Source organism: Paramormyrops kingsleyae, chromosome 19, assembly GCF_048594095.1.
Source record: "Paramormyrops kingsleyae isolate MSU_618 chromosome 19, PKINGS_0.4, whole genome shotgun sequence".
NCBI lineage: Eukaryota > Metazoa > Chordata > Actinopteri > Osteoglossiformes > Mormyridae > Paramormyrops > Paramormyrops kingsleyae.
Genome location: NC_132815.1, coordinates 2,370,538 through 2,388,123, shown reverse-complemented (window position 1 = coordinate 2,388,123; position 17,586 = coordinate 2,370,538). Strand labels below are relative to the sequence as shown.

General features: G+C 45.0%; 1 protein-coding gene across 3 annotated transcripts in view; it reads left to right on the top strand.

Moving 5' to 3' along the window:
- The window catches only part of LOC111834491 (collagen alpha-1(XII) chain-like), a 78,223-nt gene that overhangs the window by 6,197 nt on the left and 54,440 nt on the right, over window positions 1–17,586 (top strand). For all 3 annotated transcript variants that reach the window (XM_023793835.2, XM_023793836.2, XM_072702836.1), the window contains exons 5-16: window positions 201–254; window positions 1,286–1,549; window positions 2,841–3,005; window positions 3,295–3,468; window positions 3,603–3,893; window positions 4,339–4,941; window positions 6,441–6,719; window positions 6,821–7,093; window positions 12,855–13,124; window positions 15,281–15,547; window positions 15,897–16,089; window positions 16,374–16,498. In XM_023793835.2, coding sequence (XP_023649603.2) covers window positions 201–254; window positions 1,286–1,549; window positions 2,841–3,005; window positions 3,295–3,468; window positions 3,603–3,893; window positions 4,339–4,941; window positions 6,441–6,719; window positions 6,821–7,093; window positions 12,855–13,124; window positions 15,281–15,547; window positions 15,897–16,089; window positions 16,374–16,498 — 2,958 coding nt within the window. The remainder of the gene's footprint in view (window positions 1–200; window positions 255–1,285; window positions 1,550–2,840; window positions 3,006–3,294; window positions 3,469–3,602; window positions 3,894–4,338; window positions 4,942–6,440; window positions 6,720–6,820; window positions 7,094–12,854; window positions 13,125–15,280; window positions 15,548–15,896; window positions 16,090–16,373; window positions 16,499–17,586) is intronic.

The following is a 17,586-nucleotide window of genomic DNA, read 5'->3' as shown; positions in this document are numbered from 1 at the left end:
TATCTGTATACTGTCTCTCCCATGGTCCTGGTCAGGATAAGTGGTTGGAAGTTGAATGATTTTATGAAGGATGGATGGATGGATGGATTAGCTAAATATCTGTTGTGGTAAGAATATCACAGCACACTTGTAGATGCTGCTTGCTTAATGTATTGGACTTTTTCAGTACCAGTACCAAGCTGTTTTTTCTTGTGTTTTAGTTCAAAGTAGTGCAGATGGAACTCAGAGGAAACCGCAAATCACTGATGCAGTTAGTAAGTATATTGCTCTCCTTTTGGATTAAATCGCCATGAAAAGTTGAAGCAGGCCTATGGCTTGCAGTTTTGTCATGAGCCACTAGGGGCCTTAGGCAATTATTTTTAAAAATGAGATAAATCGTTATCTGCTTTAGTCCAAAGGAAATTAGTTAAACTGGCCAGTGAAGTGCAGTAGGCAGGTCTGTGCAGTGAATATGGCTAAAGCATCGCAGTGCAGTGCTCTGCTTTGTCTGGACAGGGTCTGGAGAGCGTGCTGTAAATTGCTGGAGTGAAAAGTAGTTTTTCATAAATATATTTCCTAAGCCCTTTGTCAGAGTTCAGAGAGAGGAATGGCAGCATGAAGGTCAGGTGTTTCCTTCACCTTAGAAGACCCTGAATGAAGCCAGAACTTAAACATCCCTTTTTTGTTTAATCTAAGTGCAAGTAGGCAGGTAGTCTACAGACAGAAGAAATACAGTCTGTGGTTTTGAAATCCCTCTGTAAATCAGGAATTACCTGTCTGTCCAGAGGATTAAAGTTAAAACACAATGATCCTTTGGTCATCTAAATAACAATTCCAGATGTTTCAGAGTATGCAATTGATGCCCTTTCTGTAGTACACCAGAATTAAAGGGTACTAAAAGATTTTGTGATTTTTTTTAGGTCTGTGTTTTTGTGTTCAAGAAGATAGTACTGACAAAACAATGTCAAAATGTTTCATGGAACTTTTCCACAGAACACAACAAAGAATAAAAATGATTCATGTGCAATGGCTTTCGTGAAATGCCAGGGGACTGTTTCTGCGATAAACGATAAAAGCAGACCTGTAGCAGCCCAGTTCTCCAAAGGAGTGTTTTCCAGAACACTTAGAGCAAAAAGCAAACTCATGCCGTCATCCTTATATCCAGGTTAGCGATGGGAAATCTGTAGGAAAGCAGATGGGCTCTCTTTTTAGAAATGTGTCTGTACAGACCGTTGCCTTGAACGCCTCTATTTTCATAATTTGTTCTTTTTTGGTGTATATGACAATGTGGCCTTGTCACCCCCAGAATGTTCTGTCAGCACCATTGGAGACTTGGTCTTCCTGGTGGACGGCTCGTGGAGCGTTGGGAGGGAGAACTTCAAATTCATCCGTAGCTTCATCAGTGCGATGGCGGGCGCCTTTGACATCGGCGAGGACAAGACCAGAGTGGGCGTAGTGCAGTACAGCACAGACACCAGGACCGAGTTCAACCTGAACCAGTATCTCAAACGCGGTGAACTTCTCCGAGCCATCAACAGCCTACCTTACAAGGGCGGTAACACCATGACAGGTACAAAAGCCGTGCATCTCGCACAGTCTGCTAATGGGCTTAACTCAACAGTGACAATGTTATGTAATCCTTTGATATGATCTTTGAAGATGTTATTAATAGGGACTGTAACAGAGCATGGTACTTTAGTGGTTTATCCATTTCAAATAATTATCAATCCCTTGACAAGATGTCCTCAAGACGGAGTAGAACAAACATATGGACAGTTTGTAGTTACTCTTGGAAAGGTCTGGAAGCTAACACAGAGTACGTTAGAAGCAGGTGGTGTAACTTCCTCTTTCATTAAGACATTAAAATTACTTTTTTTTTCTTTTTAAAACATCAGTGCAATCTGCCATTAATGCAGTGGAACCATAAGAATGCATGTAAACTGAGCTGGATACTACAACAGCTACAGTAACGTGCAGCAGAGGTGCTGGGCGGAGCCTGACGCTTCTGCTGGCTGCCAGCTGCAGGGCTCTCTGGCGCCCCCCTTTGTTTATTGTCTAAAGGCTGCTGGTGAGAAGTTCAGCCAGACGTTCCACACATATCGGCCAAGGGCTGTGCCTTATGGGTCACCGCCTGACTCTCAGCTATGCTTCAGATTTTTGTAAACACCAGAGGCTCCAGGTCTGTCCCGACCTAGATGGAAAAGGGAAAGCATTTTTTTTTTCCTTTGAATGAACTGCAGTGAATAAAAGTTCAGAAAACGATGTTAAAGGTATATATGTGTTAGCTGAGCAATTTCGAATCCTCTCCTATAGTCACCGCAGCATGTGCACTAACCATTCCATACACCCCATACACATTCCACACACCCCATACACATTCCATACACATTCCATACACCCATGTATTTGTTGGCTCAACCACTAGCACACTATGTGTGCCTAATCAATACCTCATTACATTTTTTTAAACAAATTTGATTAATTAATTGAGTCAGCTGGTGGTGTAATTTAATGAATACATGGAATGAGGTTTGGGAACTGAAGCGATGCTCTTCCAGCCATCCAACAAGATTTCAGTTACTTTCTGGAGAAGAGAAGAGATTCTTCTTGTTATTTTTTTAACGTGTAACCATTCATTTGTGTGTATTATAATGTTAAACCATTTTTTCCCAGAGAAAATATACACATATTACTCAGATAAATAGCTTGAAACGTTTTGACCGGCTAAGACTTTATATATGTATTTCTTATGAAAAAAAAACGTGTATACATTGTATGAATATTAATTAGAAAGGCTACCCAGATTTCTTTTGCACTGTTTGCCGTTACGTTCCAATGAAAAGGGCTACATGTCCCTCCAGGCGATGCCATGGACTTTCTGTTGAAGAACTCATTCACTGAGGCTGCGGGAGCCAGAAAAGGCTTCCCTAAAGTGGCAATGATTATCACAGACGGGAAATCCCAAGACCCCGTGCAGGACTATGCCAAGAAGCTCAGAAACATTGGGGTTGAGATTTTTACATTGGGTATGTTACCTATACTGATTGTTTTGCAAATGAATTCATTAGCTTACGTTATTTTCAATAGTATGTTTGAGCTGAAGCTGAGCTGAAGCTGCCGCTTTGTAGTCAAATGAAGTTTTATTTAAATATTTGTAGTTGCTTGTACATCAGTGTTGTTTGGTATTGACTTTCAGCTATGAATAACTGAATTTTCTGCATCTGGAAGGCTGAGTGAATTATAATGTATTGCAGTATATTTTCCGACTTTATGAGAGCTTGTAAGGTTACGATTTTACGCTGCCTGTCCGATTAGGGATCAAAGGGGCAGATGAAGATGAGCTGAAGCAGATGGCCTCCTCCCCTCACAACCTGCACGTTTACACCGTTCCCGACTTCAACCTCATCAAAAACGTGCAGCGTGCGCTCATCACCCAAGTGTGTGCCTCCGTCGATGAGCAGCTGAATTCCCTCGTCAGCGGAGATGAAAGTACGATGTTTAAAGCTGAGCAGAATCATTTTCAATTACCCTGAAAAACACCCTTGAAATTTGTTGTCATTGAGATGGTTTTATTTAGAGATCACATGTTTTTTTTTTGTTTTTTTCTTACATTACTCCCACAGTGGTTGAACCAGCTTCCAACCTGCAAGTGGTAGAGGTGTCCTCTACCTCCATGAGGATCACTTGGGATGCGTCTTTGGGCGAGATCACAGGGTACAAGATCCAGATGATTCCCATGCTCGCTGGCAGCAAGAGGCAGGAATTATATGTGGGGCCCTCCATGACCTCCGTGAACGTCAGGGACCTGTCCCCGGAGACGGAGTATGAGATCAGCCTCTTTGCTCTCAGTGATCTGACACCCAGTGAGCCTGTGATGGCCATGGAGAAGACCCAGCCTGTCAAGGTCTCCCTTGGTAAGAAGGCTCATAGCCAGCTCCTTCCGAGGTCGTTGGTGTTGAATCCAGCACACTCCGATCAGATCAGTCACAGGCTGTAAGGTTCTGTTTAGCTGGATACTTACAGGTGGTCTACAGGCACAAACTTTCATTTGCTATGCAATTCATGAAAGGAAGGTATAGACATTAACCTGTAGCTTGAAACTAAAATATGATTAAACTCATTCATTGAAAGTAATTGCTTTAGTTGTCTAGTAGAGTATTTTCCAACCCGGTCTTCGGGGACCCACATACGGTCCACAATTTTGCTCCCTCCCAGGTCCCTGCCAGACAGTTTACAATTTGGCTCCCTGGAGCATAAATATGGACTGTCTGAGAGTTCCCAAAGACCAGATTGGGAAACATTAGTCTAGTACAATTTGCTTTCCACAATTATTGGTAACTCTTTTTGTCTCACCCTCAGAATGTTCACTGGGAGTGGATGTGCAAGCCGATGTGGTTCTCTTAGTGGATGGCTCCTACAGCATTGGCTTGGCTAATTTTGCTAAAGTGAGAGCTTTCCTGGAAGTCCTGGTGAACTCCTTTGACATCGGACCTAATAAAGTCCAGATCAGTTTGGTCCAGTACAGCAGAGACCCACACACCGAGTTTGCCCTGAACACACACCACGACCTGGCCTCTGTGGTTAAGGCAGTGCGGACCTTCCCCTACAGAGGAGGTTCCACCAACACGGGCCGGGCCATGACATACGTGAGGGAGAAGATCTTCGTGCCAAGCAAAGGAGCACGCTTGAACGTGCCTCGAGTAATGATCCTCATCACAGATGGGAAATCCTCTGATGCCTTTAAAGATCCTGCCACCCGACTCAGGAGCCAGGATGTGGAGATCTTTGCTGTGGGTGTCAAGGATGCTGTCCGCTCAGAGCTGGAGGCCATCGCTAATGCTCCAGCAGACACTCATGTTTACACGGTGGAGGACTTTGATGCTTTCCAAAGGATTTCCAAGGAACTGACACAATCGATCTGCCTGAGAATTGAGCAAGAACTCCACAATATAAGGAAAAAAAGTAAGTACAGTTATTTTGAATGTTGAAAGACAAATAATCAGACACGGCTTTATTGTCACACTAACTGTACTGCCACATATATACATGATGTGCAGAGATAGACAGGTCCCTCGGTAGATTTTGCCCAAGGGGGAGTCCCCTTCAGTGGGGAATGGGGGATGTAGAAGGTGCTGCGATTGACTAGGAGTGTCTTGCCGATCCACCGGTTGGAGATCACTGCTTTAGAGTTTGCTGGATCATGCATTTGCTATTATAGCCTTAGTCATAGCTTCTATACCATTGAACAGTTTATGACAATGACACACTTCCCAAGATTCCTCATAGTTATGGCTGCGGGACAGTTCTCTTAAATTAAAATTTATGTTTTATAAATGAAAGAGCATGTTGCATAATATTTTTTTTCTAAATAAAGTATATTTTTCAATTGAACCTGTATGTATCCTATGAGTCCTTATAATTAGTCATTATGTAAATCTGAGGCTTGCCATTTTCTTGTTTGTACAGACTAGTGCTGTGTAATTGAAAGTGCCATGTGTAATCGGAACAGTTTTATCCAATTGAGCATTCGTAATAATCATCTCAGTCAGTGTTTAAAGGCTGAGTTTGTTCAGTTGGCTGAATCGTACTGCAGTGAAAACAGAAGGCGATCTATGTATTAAGCCCAGAATGCTGGTTACACAATCTGTTATCATTGACTGTTTACTAACACTATGGCAACAAGAGTTCAGTTTTTTTTTTCTTTTTAATTATTTTGCTTGTACAAATCTCAGATGATCTGCAGCATAGCAGGCATGTCAATCTTCATAGCTTCTGTGGTAATATTTGACTAGCCTAAGCTGCAACATATATCTTTAATCATCCCTGTGTCCTGCAAGGTCTCCTCCAAATTCTCCCGATACATACTGTACACACTAGCTCCAAAGTCTAATTACTTCCAAACTCGCAGTTTTCTGCTGTTTCGTAGCTTTCTTTCTTTTAAAATGCATTGAGATTTTTCTCTTGATCTTCTCTACCATCTTGTTCATGTAAATCTGAATGTAGCAAAATTTTAGTTGGTAGAAAAGATAGAGAAGTGAGACTTAGATTTCCAAAGTGTGACTGTCACATAGTTAAATAACCAGTGTGACCCCCCCAAGGGGGACCTATCGGTACAGTTGCTGGCCCCCCCAAGAAATTTTCCTTTGCCCACAGGTCCTGCTGCTCATTACACTGCTGTAGCGTGTTTTACAGCCAGGTCTGAGATAACTAACATAGTTAAAATTTTAATAGGCATTTTAGGAATTGTTATTATTGTCCTTAAAATCTTGTTTTGGAGGAGCTGTTTGGTCAAATATTATAATATTTCCTTTTTCTTTGGTAATCATTCAGTTCTGAAGCCATTAACGCTTTCTAAATAATTCACATTCAGTTGATTGCACAGGGATAATCCACAGGTTTCCGTTAAATCTCTTGCTGAAAACTCAGTCTGGGATTGCTAACAGCAGTATTACTGTTTCCAGGTTTACTTCCTCCGGAATCACTCAGATTCACAGAGGTATCCTCCAGAAGTTTCCGTACCTCATGGACCTCCAGTGAGACCAACGTTGAGTACTTCCTGGTCCGGTTTAAGCCTATTGATGACCTGACTGGAGAGTATGTGTCCCTCTCAGTACCGGGTGACACACATACGGTGGTTCTGCCACACCTCACGCCCCTCACCAAGTATGAGGTGAACGTCTACGCTCAGTACGACATAGGAGACAGTTATCCACTGACAGGAGAGGAAACGACCTTGGATGGTGAGGCTAGAGCACTTCTGGTGGTGGGATACTGGGTTACAGAATAGCATCGTATAGGGACTGAGCTGGAAATTTGAAACAATTTCTTAACCTCATTTCAGAACATGGATCTGTAAGCAACCTCCGGGTGACTGAGGAGACGACAGACAGTTTCCGGGTGTCGTGGCAGGCGGCCCCAGGCCCGGTACTGAGGTACCGCCTGTCCTATGTGCCAGTGAGAAGAGGAGGGCAGAGGCTGCAGGCCGCCACTGCAGGCAGCGAGACCACCATCGTCCTGCATGATCTCCTCCCCATCACTGCATACCGCGTCTCAGTGTCGCCCGAGTACCAGTCTGGTGTTGGCCCGGAGATGCAGATCGATGGCACCACCAAAGGTGAGAGTTTCCCAGCATCAAAAGGCATTTTAAGGCTCCTTTGGGTCACTTCATTTTGACCTTTGATTAACTCTGCTGTTGAGTAATTTCCAATAATTTTGCATCGTCTTCTTGACATCTTGTCAAATTTAGAAGTATTTTTTCCATGCAAGAAAAGGTCATATTCATGAGCTATTCGATTTTAACTAAACAAACCAAATTCTTTCAGTTTCTTTTCTTCTTTCAGTTTTTTTCAGTAGTCTTTGTTGCCTATTCCAAAATCCTTTAAACAGTTGCAGTTGTCTAGAAATTAAAAGCGGTCTCCATACTATTACTTGTTTTTCATCACTTTACTTATTATGAATCAAGATTTGACTGTACTTTTTTTTTTTGCGTATATGTGTATAATTATGACAAAACTGAATGTGGGGCCGCTGACAGCACTGACTGCCTATGAGGTCACTGATAGCACTGACTGCCATCTAAGGCCACTGACAGCACTGACTGCCTCTGAGGCCATTGACAGCACAACCTATGAGGTCGCTGACAGCACTGACTGCCTGTGAGGTCACTGATAACACTGACTGCCATCTAAGGCCACTGACAGCACTGACTGCCTCTGAGGCCATTGACAGCACAACCTATGAGGTCGCTGACAGCACTGACTGCCTGTGAGGTCACTGATAACACTGACTGCCATCTAAGGCCACTGACAGCACTGACTGCCTCTGAGGCCATTGACAGCATTGACTATCTGTGAGGTCGCTGACAGCACTGACTGCCTCTGAGTCCATTGACAGCACTGATAGCCTGTGAGGCTGCTGACAGCACAACCTATGAGGTCGCTGCCAGCACTGACTGCCTGTGAGGCCATTGACAGCATTGACTATCTGTGAGGTCGCTGACAGCACTGACTGCCTCTGAGTCCATTGACAGCACTGATAGCCTGTGAGGCTGCTGACAGCACAACCTATGAGGTCGCTGCCAGCACTGACTGCCTGTGAGGCCATTGACAGCAGTGACTGCCTGTGAGACCATTGACAGCACTGACTGTCTGTGAGGTTGCTGACAGCACTGACTGCCTGTGAGGCCATTGACAGCACTGACTGCCTGTGAGGCCATTGACAGCACTGACTGCCTGTGAGGCCATTGACAGCACTGACTGCCTGTGAGGCCATTGACAGCACTGACTGCCTTGTCACCTGAGACTTGCAGGTGTTCGGATGCCAGCATGAGGCTGGCTTGGGACCTGGTTCTGGGATTGGTCCAAACTAAAATATATGTAAAGTTTATCATCAAAACTTAAACAGCAAAGTGTAGCAATATGCAAATGTGCAGCCTAGTTACTATCTGCTATATTTAATGAATAGCTCAAATGATTGTTAGATTGACAAGCATATTTTAGTTACCCCTGGTTCTGACTGTAACTAATGCAGGACCAAGGTAAAATAAACACTGTAGATTTATGCAGCATGACCTGTATTTCTGTAGTGACTTCATCCCTGCCTGCTGCCTAAATCAGTCAAGACTTGCCTAGTCTTCAACACCTAAAGCAATTTCAGATAGCAGCTATCCATGACACCAACAGACAGGCCCCTGCTTTTAAACCTGCAGCGAAGTGCTTGGCTTTCGAAGCCGGACGGAGCTTCAGAAGAGCACACGTGACAACAGACACCGTTGTAGTTCGATTTGATCTTGGAAAATGAGATGGGTATCGGCCAGGAAATTCTGAGCATCAGAAATTAACATCTGGAAGACGTTCGATTTAAAAAAAAAATTACATACAGTTACAGGTTCATCCATAGGAATGAAGAAAGAGCTTTATCTGCAGGCAGGGGGGGCTGCAAGGACTTTGTTGGATGACACGTGACCCGTGGGGCGCCGTGTTGCATTGTGGGAATTGAAGTGTGTAGCTGTGACCTGAAAGACCACAGTAATGATCTGACTGAGCCTGGCTGACTGATTGCACTACAGTGTGATGTATGTGTCAGCACTCAGTGAGAATCATAGATAACACGTCTCCTGCTTCCATCGTCACCATCTGTTTCTTCTCAGGGAGAGGAAAAGTACTTTTGGGGGCTGCCAGTCATGGGAAATGTTTAAAAATGACACCTGCCTTTCCCAGAATTTCGCTCATGTCCTGCTCCCAGCTGCTCCCACACTGAAAACTGGCACCGAAGTACGAGGCCGATTACTGTCTAAGGGTGTTGTTATTTATTTATTTATTTTTACTGTGGCAACGGGATGGAAATTTCTATAATTTTAAACACTCCCTTCAGTGGCAGAGAAAAAACATTTAGTAGTGCTGACATGAACTGACATCTGTATTTTTGTGCTTACGTAACCCTGAAAATTCTGTTCCACCCAGTGGAGAATAAAGGGGAACTGAAGAGCCATTCAGATCCTCGAAAGCCGTTTTCTTTGGCTGTCACTTAGGAACCTGACAGTCCACAGGCTTCTCCTGCAACCACTTTCCATTGGACACCAATTCTTTTGGTGGTTGACGGCACCCAGATTTGGCTGAGCCACGAGGTCTTCACCCCCCAGACCACCGAGGATCCTTACTGATGGAGTGTCGCCGTGTTTTGGTTCTGATCGACGCTCCCTGCTCGTGTCACCATAGCGTGCGAAATGGAAACTATCTAAAACACTCTCTGTGTCAAAGCAAATACCATCCAAGACCAGGGGGTCACAAACGCTGGGTTGTCAGAAAGATGCATAGCTCTACGACTGCTGTTGACAGCATGATGTTTCTCAACTGCACGCAGAAACATGGAATGCCTTGAAGCCCAGGATAAATCAGAGCACTGGAACACTTTATGTGATCCAGTTTGAACATTTCAGAAAATCTGCTTTTTGGATACCAACCGTAGAGATGTTAGAAAGGCTTCTAGAATATTCCGGTGGCTGTGTGTGGTCCCTGGCTGCAATGTGCTATGAACTATAGTTCCTTAAGTATTAAACAATCACACGGACATGATACGTTCTTTTTAGGACTGGTTGATGGTACGTGAAGGGCATTCGTGCAGATGACATAAGTGTTTTAGATGCAATCGATATCCCAGCTTTAGTTGTGCAACTTAGATAATAATGAGGTGCCAGTGAGATATTACAGTGTTTAGTGGTGGTTTGCAAACTGTACGACCACATTTAAAAGTGGAAAGAAAAAAAAAAAGAAAAAAAAAGTGGAAGTTCAAAAGAAAGGCTTCAAAGTTTTATTTATTAAGGAGTGGATGCAATAGCCTGATTTTTAGCAATGTAAACGCATCGATAACTGCATGAAACATGGATACACATCCCAGCCAATACACACTATGCTTCTATTTCGTTTATTCGTGTGTCTGCCGGTAAGCGTCCTCTCGCAAGCCAGCTAAAATGAAGTAACTAACTTTGTGTAATTTTTGTTGATCATTATAGCTTTGGTTAGTCAAAAAAGAATATGGTCTCCACTATACATAATGGCGGTGAAGTGGTAGGAATGAGCATAGAGGATCTGGTATGTGCAAGACTTGGAGGACAGAGCAGCCCGTCGCTAGCATATGGGACGTGTTACTCGGGAGAGACTCGAAAGGAATGAGCACTGGCCACTGTGACCGCTTAGGAGAGCTCGCTCTTCCCCTGGTCCGGAGGAACCGATAGCAGAGAACTGTAAATCAAATCAGCACAATCAGATGCTGGTAGGTCAAAGGGAGGTGGTGGAGGACAGGGGTCTGTTTCTCCTGCCACAATCTGTGGGAGTCTGGAAGTTCATTTTTCCGCTGGGACTCAGCACCCGAGTCTGTGCGAGTCCCCCTGTCTGGCACTCATCAAAGTGAGTAATCTGTTCAGGCTGCTGCCGGCTCTGCCTCTGACTGCAGGAGCAACGTGAATGTAAACAGGGCAGCCCCCCCCTTCAACCTTCCAGCACCTGCTGGCTGCCCTCTGCGAAAAGACGACAGGCAAAAGCAGGAACATGCTTCAAATTCAGAGATTTTTTAATGACGGTTTTTAAATTATGTCAGAGCAACATTTAATATATACTCACAGCGGCCTGTCGTACAGATGTTTGCCAGAGCTACTCAGTTTCAAATTTTGGATTTATGGGATGGACTCAGAAAAGCACAAAATGGCCAGATAAAAATTTCAAAATGTGACAAAACAAGTTGAGTGTGTAAGCAAACTGAGGGAGCGTCATTAAACATGCTGGATGTGTTTAAGGGCAGTGGCTGGCGTGAGGCTGTCATGAGAGGCAGAGCGAGCGAGAGGCAGAGCGAGCGAGAGGCAGCGTCAGCGAGAGGCAGAGCGAACGAGAGGCAGAGCGAGTGAGAGGCAGAGCGAACGAGAGGCAGAGCGAGCGAGAGGCAGCGCGAGCGAGAGGCAGAGCGAACGAGAGGCAGAGCTTGGGAGAGGCAGAGCGCGCGAGAGGCAGCGCGAGCGAGTGGCAGGGCAAACGAGAGGCAGATCGAATGAGAGGCAGAGCGAGCGAGAGGCAGAGCGAACGAGAGGCAGCGCGAGCGAGAGGCAGAATGAGCGAGAAGCAGAGCGAGTGAGAGGCAGCGCGAGCGAGAGGCAGCGCGAGCGAGAGGCAGAGCGAGCGAGAGGCAGAGCGAAGGAGAGGCAGAGTGAGCGAGAGGCAGGGCGAGCGAGATGCAGAGCGAACGAGAGGCAAAGCGAGCGAGAGGCAGGGCGAACGAGAGGCAGAGCGAACAAGAGGCAGAGCGAGCGAGAGGCAGGGCGAGCGAGAGGCAGTTCGAGCGAGAGGCGTACTGAATGGAGGTTTGGAGCACAGGCTGGAAAAACCGCTTCAGAAAATCAATGTGGCGACACAGCAGAGGCAGGCGAGGAGGATCTGGCAGCGTTTAGAAGCGGGGCTCACGCTTCGCCACCGTTTCCACCAGACATGAAGGGGCCTGAAAACAGGAGCACTTAAAAAAAAAGTCAAACATAGAGGCGAAGAAGCGTTCGCTAATGGTGGCCCCACAGTCCCAATGGCAGCAGAATCATGCGCGGGCGGGCGGGCAGGCGGGCAGCGCACATGTGCAGTAAAATCACGGAAATGAGAACCAAGCCAAGGCTGGAACGGTTACTCATGAAGAATATTATGTTTGATGGATTATTTCTGGCGTGGACCCTGGAAAGAGTTTGTTCTGAAATCGGACACAGCTTGCTTGCTGATCTTTAAAATTAAACACATGCTTAAAGTTAATCGTGCTCCTGCAATTTTAGGTAAAATGTAAAACTCTTTTATTCTCCTGTGTTGTATAACCATATATTTATTTGCAAGCATAAAAAGGGAGAAATTTTTATGCACTTACAACGCAAAATGCATTTTCTGACTAGTGAGTTATTTCATATCTGCCGTGATACAATATGCAACATAGCACAGTGTGTTTGAAAGAAGAAAATTTTACACGAGACATCTCAGGCAGGTGGGGGCAAGTTTGCTTTCTGGTGAATGTACTCTGTAGCCCCCCCAACCGGGTCTGCATTCGTCAGGCACTCTTTGGCTGATTTTTGAGAGTTGGAGAGGTAGTGTAGCTCAGGTCATTGGAGCACGGCTCATGTTTCTCTGTTGGCTATTGAGTGAAGGAGTGCAAGGCACATGTGTACTAATTGGAAAGGATTTACTGGGAGTTTTTCACAAATGGGAAACAAACTTTTAAACAGGAAAACTCTGAGGAAAGCTGACCACTGAATACGTTTGTTGATTATTCCTAAGTGAGAAAGTCGCAGATTTTATCATGAAGGCTTTTTTCGCTCCTTTAAGGAGCTCCTGAACAAGCTGATCGTTTCCTTTCCTCAGAGTTGGGCTCGCCACGGGACTTGCACACCCATGACGTCACCGACACCAGCTTCGGAGTCTCCTGGACGGCCGCCCTGGGCAACGTGCTCTCATATCACCTCGTCTGGAGGTCTCTGTTCGACGGCGATGTGGGGGAGGTGTCTGTCCCAGGGGACGTGACCAGCACTGTGCTGCGTGGACTGAAGCCTGAGACCCAGTACCAGGTGTCTGTGTTTGCGACCTACAGCCACGGAGAAGGTCGACCTCTGGAGGGCGAGGAAACCACAGACGGTATCACACTCCGTCTGCCTTCCTGTTCTCCATACAAATCCGCCAGGTTTCATAACACACAAAAAAGCACAGTATGCTAGTAAATGTAGTTAATTCTTTTAATATTTCACTTTATCATAATGTATCTACAATTTTACAGTATTACAATATTCTAAATTATGAAAATGCATATAGTACAGAATAATTGCAACATATTTTGGCATTAATAGTATGTTTTACCTACTAGGCATTTCTGATTCATTCTGAATTCTGAAAATATCACTTAGTGATAGTTTCTTTGTCACATGAAGGGAAAACATGATCTCACAGCCTTTCACACCCAGTCACTGCAGAAGGCAAGACGGAGCATTTAGCTGATGTTGGCGAGCCGACAAGAGCCCATTAAGGGCTTGGCAGGGTGGAAGCCTGTTTTCCTAAAAAAAAAAACAAAAAACTGCCCTTAGATGATACCGTACGTCTCAGCATTTCACTGTCCTGGGGGCTAGAGAGAATCATAATGCTTTCCCTCTGAAATGAGTAAGCCTTTCATTAAAATGCCTTCGCTTTGGATGTCGGCCGAAATGATGAACGTGTTTAATCTCAGCTTTGTGCTAACGAGCATCCAGGCAGAGCTATGTCACCAAAGAGCGGCGGCTCATCGCCCAATAGGAGCTAGACACTCTCACAGATACTGAGGGATCTTCTGGGTTCCTTTTCAAAGCTGATGCTCAGTCTGGCTGCAATTTCTCAAAAGTAGAGACGCCACCTATAAAACGTCTCTCCTTTGTTGGTTCTCCTGAAGTTTCTAATTCGGTTTTTCTTGTCTTAACCGGCTTTGTGCAAAAGGTCTATTTCTGGACACAGTCCATCAAATCAAAGTAGACAGCAAGATGTTAAGAGATAGAAGTTGCGGCAAACAAGGCCGAGTGGTTTGAAAATCTTTGGAAATTGCACTTTGAGAGAAGCAGTTTTCAAACCCGCCTTAATTAGCATCTGCCCGCTCTCAAGGAGGTCACATGGTCATAGATCAAAAAGTCATAAAAAGTGAAAGGAGAGTGCATTTTAGGATGTCAGACTTTCTGTGGAAAAAGTGAGATGATCACCACTTTAATTATTTTCACACGTGGCGTAGAGATCATTGCTGCTGCCAGTCACATGACCCTGCCAGATGCCACAGAGATGTAAGCTGGTCCTGAAAGGCTCCATATGTGTGACGCCTGGGGTAATGTGCACAGCGTCTGGTGTCTGTAGCGTGGACGGGCCATATATAAGGCTGTCCCAGAATCGCCTGACTGGAAACTGCACGCACAGCCATGGAAATTCACGACGGCCAGGGAATTTATGTGCACATTTTGTGGGGCCACATGAACTAATGGAAAAATGCTTACCTTCAGTGATTTGGCACGGGTGTCCCAAGACGGCCCCTGGGGGGGCCTTTAAATTATATTTGAGTGATCTCCCTGTTTGTACAATACAGTGGGGGCACAGGAGCTTGGGAAGTTGGTTGGGTCCATTTCAGCAGTCCGACAGATTCCGTTGCCTCCGTTCTAACCCTCGTGAAATCATTTCGACATTTCTGTGTGTCAATGAAAGCCACATTTGTTCGGATGCCTTTTCAGACCTCAGCTATTCTGTGCTTTACTTGTTCAAGTGTTATGAATTATCTGAATTGGAACAGTCTAAATAATTAAAGAATAATTTATGTAACTATATTTGGCACGGTTTAAGTATGTAAAGGCCAGAAACAAAGAAATGCCTATTATTTTAGCTGTCTCAACAGCACAATGTGGTTCTCAAAAGTATCAAAATAATTCAGTATTGTTAGTGCCTCGTGCTGGGATAGGCTCTCGGCGCCCCCCATCCTGAACAGGACAAGCGGTTACAGATAATGGATGGACAGTATAGGTCAAATGGAGATTAGATTATAGTCAATAGATAAATACTACAGAGCATTATTTTGTACTCCAGATGAGTATAAGTAGGAGATAAAAAAGGTAGTTATACTACAGCTGAATACTTTGACGTTTGATTGAATAGTTTGTATTGCTTCATCTGAATTTCAGTCCTGTGGTCGGTGCACATATATAGATTTTGTCATCATCCAATCAGGCGGTGTACAGCGTAAGCAGACCTAGTGGTCGCGTAACACCTCAGTGATCGTTCTTCTCCGTCCGTAGCCTCCGCCGCTGCGAAGCGGCTGATGGTCTCCCAGGAGACCGAGTCCAGCATGAGGGTGTCCTGGACGGCTGCGCCAGGCCGGGTGGCCAGCTACCGACTGACTTTCCGGAACATGACAGACGGGAAGCAGGCGGCCGCCAGGGTCTCGGGCGCCTCCACCAGCACGGTGCTGCGGCACCTGAGTCCCACCACGACGTACAACATCACGGTGCTGCCCGTCTACAAGAAAGGAGAAGGAAAACCCAGGCAAGGACTAGGAACGACACGTACGTTGGTCTATAATTAACCACATGTGTGATTGAACTTTTCCGGGCTGGAAGGCTTTTCCGAGGGTTCTGGGTTACCCATAATTCCACACATATGTAATGTATGTAACAGGTAGAGTTTACATGCTGACGGTTGGCAGGCTGGTGTCAGTGCACATTAAAGTCCTGGGATGATTAGACTAGCAGCCTGCTAGGGTGTCATGTTTATTCATTCATTCATCTTTTGCTTTGATCCAAAAGCGACTCACAGTAGACGGTAGGGTTACGATTTACGTCTGTGCCCTGGGTTTACTTTTTTTTCTTTCATTCTTTACTGATATGAGTGTCTTGTATATTGTTTTGCCTGCAGTGTCCCCTTACAAATCACCCCGGAATCTCCAGACCTCCGAGCCCACAAAGACCAGTTTTCGGGTCACCTGGGACCCTGCCCCAGGAGATGTTCGTGGCTACAAAGTCACCTTCCATCCCATTGGAAATGATGTGGATCTGGGACAGCTTCTTGTGGGGCCTTATGACAACACTGTGGTTCTGGAGGAGCTCCGGTGAGCATTGATGGGGGGTCAGAACATTATCTGGTGTCCATCGTTGGGCATTTCAGGTCCAGAAGCTACAAATCCAGACCCACATTTTGCTTCTCCCAGCCAGCAGTCAGAGATTGTGACTCTTTATGCTCAAGTGGTTGGTAGCAACAAAACCTTGGTCTGGATTTATATCTTCTGGACCTGAAATACCCAACACTGCTAGTGTCCTACCATGTGTATCTCAAATTCTAGGACTTGCATCTTGAAGTATGTAATGATTATACGTGCGTGTACCTTATTGACAGGGCTGGAACTAAGTACACAGTGAGCGTGTTTGGGATGTTTGATGGAGGCGAGAGTTTGCCATTGGCTGGAGAAGAGAGAACCACAATCAGTGATGATCCTGATGGCCCCGCCATCGATGCAACAGGTAGAACCAGCGCCGCTCATTTTGGTTCCACATTGCTGTGTTCGGGTGCCGTTATCAGACAGTCATGGGGCTGACTATTTGTGGTCAGAACTGTTAGCAACTATATTTAGGCTCAAATTATATAATGAACAGCAGCATTAATATTGGAAAAAATGCGGATGACATAAACGGTAATATATTTGTTTTCTTAGTGCACCTTTGATGAGACTGATACAGCTTCTGAGATCGATGGTGTGCATATTACTGAGGAAATGTGTGTCATACGTATAAATAGTGTATTTTAATGTTGTTCTGTCTTTTTTGTCTCCTATGCTAAATGCAAAAAATACAGTTAATTCTTCCATAAACCTAAAGCAAACCCAGTACATTTATAATGAATATTCCATCTGTTCTTTTATTCTGACACATTGGATTCTTTTTTCCATTTTTGACCAAAAAAAGAGAAGAAGCAGAATGGAAAAAAATAATAGTCTGTTTGCAATTACAAATGCTTTACAAGCTAGAGAGCTATCAGCACTGGGAGGCTGTGGACCAGCATGAGGCTGAGCAAACCTTCTGCTCTTCCTTTAAAAAGCCAGAGGTCCAGTGACCATCTGCAGAAGGCCACCTGACCTCCTGGAGGTCTACAGGTATAGACTGTGTGAGAGGTCCGTCTGAACCGATCCATGGATCACATGGTGTTTCGGGGAGGCTTTTAACAACAAAGAAAAGGGTTCCTGTATTAAAGCCAATGTTGAAGGAGCTCATATATAACTTAAAAAAAAAACTTGCTGTGTACAACAGGCATTGTTTAGGATTTGCCAGCCATAATTCACATTTTTTAAGAGATAAATTGGTTGTCTCCTAAACTTTTTTCACTTGCAGAGACAGGGGCAAATAGGAGTGTGCATCTGTGCTTTGTGCGTCGCGGATGTGAAATCCCTTTTGCCTTGGTGTCTGGAGTAGTGAGATCGGTGCCGAAATGGAAGGCGCAGTTATTCTGCCACAGGAACATCTCGTATATCTTGTGCTCCCTTGGATGTGGCGGAATCAGGGGGCTCCAGCAGCATGAGACGATGGAGAAGGAAACAGAAGAAAACATACAGCAG